General features: G+C 47.3%; 1 protein-coding gene across 1 annotated transcript; it reads right to left on the bottom strand.

Moving 5' to 3' along the window:
* Positions 1-1,996: 1,996 nt before the first annotated feature.
* On the bottom strand, positions 1,997-3,710 carry LOC114708409 (alpha-enolase-like). The gene is given in 2 exon segments (XM_037209534.1): positions 1,997-2,698; positions 2,700-3,710. Coding segments are annotated over 2 exon segments (1,308 nt in total). The 5' UTR covers positions 3,630-3,710; the 3' UTR covers positions 1,997-2,320.
* Between the last annotated feature and the right edge of the window lie 487 nt (positions 3,711-4,197).

The raw sequence follows: 4,197 nt of genomic DNA, 5'->3' as shown, positions 1-4,197 counted from the left end.
TTAGAATGTTAATCAAGAGGTTCCTTCATGCTTGAGCTTCTGATTGATCACTGTAAGCCTATTTCCAGCTAAGAAAGGCAGCTGGCTCCAGCACAGCTTTGAGCAGACTGTATCAAAGTAAGTCTGTAGTTGCATTGTCCATTGAGTGAGGATCTGTTCAAAGCAAGGTGAATCTAGGCCCAACTCATTAGCCACCTTCCAGATAAGGGAGAGTTCAGCTTTGAGGGTGGAAATCTAGGGCTGGTTAGCAGCATTTTGTCACGTGTTGACCAGGAAGGCTTCTGCTGGCCTTTGAGGCCAGAGACAGGGAGGCTGTGGTGGCTGGAAGGCATACTGCAGTTGGAGGGAATTTCTGCCCTCAGGGGCAGTTGGACACTGAGACACTTCACTCCAAGGGTACCACTTTGGAGGTGTAGCTTCCTGCAGCAGGAATGAGGCTAGTAGGAAAGTGTCACACGCTAGCTTAACTTTGGCTGTGCTCTACTCAACAGGTCTCATGGGGCCTGAATTGTCTGCCTCCTCCTCATTGGGTGTCATAGAGAGATAAGACCTGGACTGAGTGAAAGAGATGGAGAGGTTACCCACTTTGTAGAGGGGGGCAGCAGGTGAACAACATCAGATGATGGCAGTCAATAGGGATGGAAAATTGTGTTGGACCATTTATGCTTTATGCTTAGTGGGGGATTTCCATGGTTTCTTAGGCCATGGCTAAATGCTCACATAGTGTCTCCAGACTAGAGACAGCGTTTGGGAGCTAAGCCTTGGTTCCACCTCCTGGGGTGATAGTGTTCAACCCTTATGTGGGGGCGCTGGGCAAACCAAAACAGAAAAAAGGTGCCTTCCTGACCGGACAGGCAGGACAAACATGACAGACAACACAAAAGAAGGAAAAAAAAAAAAGGGGAGTTCCAATGCTCACCTTCCGAAGGGATCAAAAACACACAACACTGAGGGGCCTTGTCATTGAAACAGACCATTTTGGGGGTGCTGTCCAGCACTGCAAGCTAGATGACCAGAACTGGTGCCAGGAAGGTGAAAGTAACTCCTCATGCCTTAAACAGCAATGGCAAAAACAGACAAAAATCAAAACTCAAAAATTACAGTCACAACAAAGAAAAGGACCCTGAACCAGGCAAGTTCAAAATTCATTCCAGAAATCCCACGTTCAGGTGCCAGATGTTGCTAGGTCCTAATGGCACCTTGCCAGGTAGAGGGGGAGAGAAGGAGCAGCATCAATGGCACAGACATGTGGAGTCAGGTAAAGGGCAAACAGCAGACTCAGTTATTCAGCAGTGGGGAGAGCCTTCTATACCCTCGCCCCAATACCCCAGCTGCATTCCAATCCAGTGACATTGCATGGTAGCCCATCACTGGCGAGGCAAGATCAGGACCTCTGACAGCACCTGTTGCTAAGCCCTCAGGCAGACTCCAGGTTGGCTCATCTCTCGATCTCATAGGCTTTACCTTCCTACAAGCATGTACATTGTGGTTCTCTCCAGTCCCATAAAAATATAATTATTGGTTCAACGTTTTACTTTTTAAATACAACTTAAATGAAATTTTGTACTTTGAACTTGTGTATGATATTCTTTCTAGGTGAACTTATTTTCATTAAAAATAAGTTGTTTAATTTTAATTACAGGAATATGTGTCGGACTGATTATGGGCCTATGAACATGAGTGTGTATGCTAAGGTGGCCAGAAGAGCCTGCCCACTCTCCTGCACCTGGAGTTACAGGCAGCTTTGAGCTTTGAGCTATCTGACATGGGTGATGAGAATCTAGCTCAGGTCTTTAGTCATATTTCCAGTCCTCTCCCCACAAAATCACTGCATTTGTATTTATTATTCATGTTTTCCCTTATACTCCACTACAATGTCCAAGTATTCCAGCAGAGTGACAAATAAAATTTCTTTTAGTTCATCTCCTTGTTTTTTTGTATCTTCTTGGAAAAAATATTCATATTCTACAACTACTTTGGAGGCTTGGTAAAGAAATTTTTTTTTTATGGGTCACTGAGGCTTTTATTTTGCATGTAGAACTGCTGGGGCAGGGATCTTAACCTGCAGCCACCCTAAAGATTACACTGGGCTCCAGACACTTAGCTTGGAAGTGAGGTGACAGAAACAATGATTCAGACCAATCACATGATTACAAGGCTGGGGTTTCCAGCAGGCTCAAGGTGGTCAGGTGTGGCTGTCTAAGGACGTCTAAGGAAGCAGGGCCATGGAAGGGACATGCGCTGGGCCAGCTTTGAGCCGCCTCGTTGACATCAGGGACAGAGTCGAAGCAGCCGGTGGCTCCAGGGATCTCCACACACTTTACTTGGCCAGGGGGTTCCTGAAGCACCTGCCGGCAAACTTGGCCTTGCAGCCCAGCTCTTCCTTGATTCTAAGGATCTGATTGTACTTGGCCAGGCGCTCAGATTGGCATGGGGCACCAGTCTTGATCTGCCCAGTGCAGAGTCCCACCACCAGGTCAGCGATGAAAGTATCCTCAGTCTCCCCAGAGCGATGGGACACCATGACGCCCCAAATATTGGACTGGGCCAGCTTACACGCCTGCAGAGACTCGGTCACAGAGCCAATCTGGTTCACTTTGAGCAGGAGGCAGTTGCAGGACTTCTTACTCACAGCCTTGGCAATCCTCTTAGGGTTGGTTACTGTGAGATCATCCCCAACCATCTGGATGCCTGCCTGCACTGGCTGTGAACTTCTTCCAGGCCTCTCAGTCATACTGGTCGAAGGGGTCTTCAATGGACACCACTGGATAGTCCCGGATGAAGGACTTATACAGGCCAGCCAGCTGGTCAGGTGTGATGTACCTGCTGGCATCATCAGGAGATTTGAAGTCCAGGTCGTACTTGCCAGACCGGAAGAACTCAGAGGCGGTCAAGTCCATGCCGATGACAACCTGGTCGGTGTAGCTGGCCTTCCCAATTGCGTTCTCCAGCAGCTCCAGGGCTTCTTTGTTCTCCAGGATGTTGGGTGCGAACCCACCCTCATCACTCACATTGGTGGCATCCTTCCCGTATTTCTCCTTGATGACATTCTTCAGGTTGTGATAAACCTCTGCCCCAATGCGCATGGCTTCCTGGAAACTGGACGCCCCCACGAGGAGGATCATGAACTCCTGCATGGCCAGCTTGTTGCCAGCATGAGAACCGCCGTTGATCACATTGAAAGCTGGAACCGGCAGGATGACCTCAGGGTTGCCAGCCAAGTCAGCGATGTGACAGTAAAGGGGTACTCCCTTTTCTGAGGCACCCGCTTTGCAGACAGCCAGGGACACTCCCAAGATGGCGTTCGCACCAAATTTGGATTTATTTTCAGTGCCATCCATCTCAATCATCAGTTTGTCGATCTTCTCTTGTTCCACAACACTCAGTTTCTTGCTAACCAGAGCAGGTGCGATAGTTTTATTGATGTGCTCAACAGCCTTTGAGACACCCTTCCCCATGCAGCGAGTCTTATCATTGTTATGGAGTTCTAGGGCCTCATAGATGCCTGTGGAGGCACCACTGGGCACAGCAGCTCGGAAGAGACCTTTTGAGGTGCAGAGGTCAACCTCATCAGTGGGGTTCCCGCGGGAGTCAAAGATCTCTCGGGCATGGATCTTGAGAATAGACATGGATTGTTTCTTGCAGCCGTGTTGCTGTGTAGGAAACGAACAGATGTTTCTGCAAACACCCTGGAGAGCGTTTAGGAGAGACGTGCGAGTGACCCTGTCCCCGAGCTGCTCCTTGGTAAAGAAATTTTAATGTAGTCTGTAAATGATGCTAGTTTAATTCAATTTTGCATTTGATATTTTTATTTTTAATAGCATGATACATATATGCTTATATAAATATCTTTTAATATCTGTTATGAACATTATTCTTTTCATGTATTCAACTTATATATTTTAATCTCATGTTAAACAGCCTTACTTTTTTCAAATAAACTAAATGTAATATTAATATCATTTGAAATATTCTTTTTATTTAAAAACTTATTTTTATTCATTTTACATACCAATCACAGATCCCCCTCTCATCCCTCTTCCTGCTCCCTCCACCCCTCTCACCCCCGCATTTCCCCCAACCCATACCCCATCCCCTCTTCCAAGAGGGTAAGTCCTTCCACTGGGTACATTCAGTTGAGGCAGGACCAAGCCCCTCCCCACTGCATCAAGGGTGAGCAAGGTGTCTGACCATAGG

This window comes from Peromyscus leucopus, chromosome 11, assembly GCF_004664715.2.
Source record: "Peromyscus leucopus breed LL Stock chromosome 11, UCI_PerLeu_2.1, whole genome shotgun sequence".
NCBI lineage: Eukaryota > Metazoa > Chordata > Mammalia > Rodentia > Cricetidae > Peromyscus > Peromyscus leucopus.
Note: the sequence above shows the minus strand (reverse complement) of the source record. Positions and strands in the feature narration are given on the sequence as shown.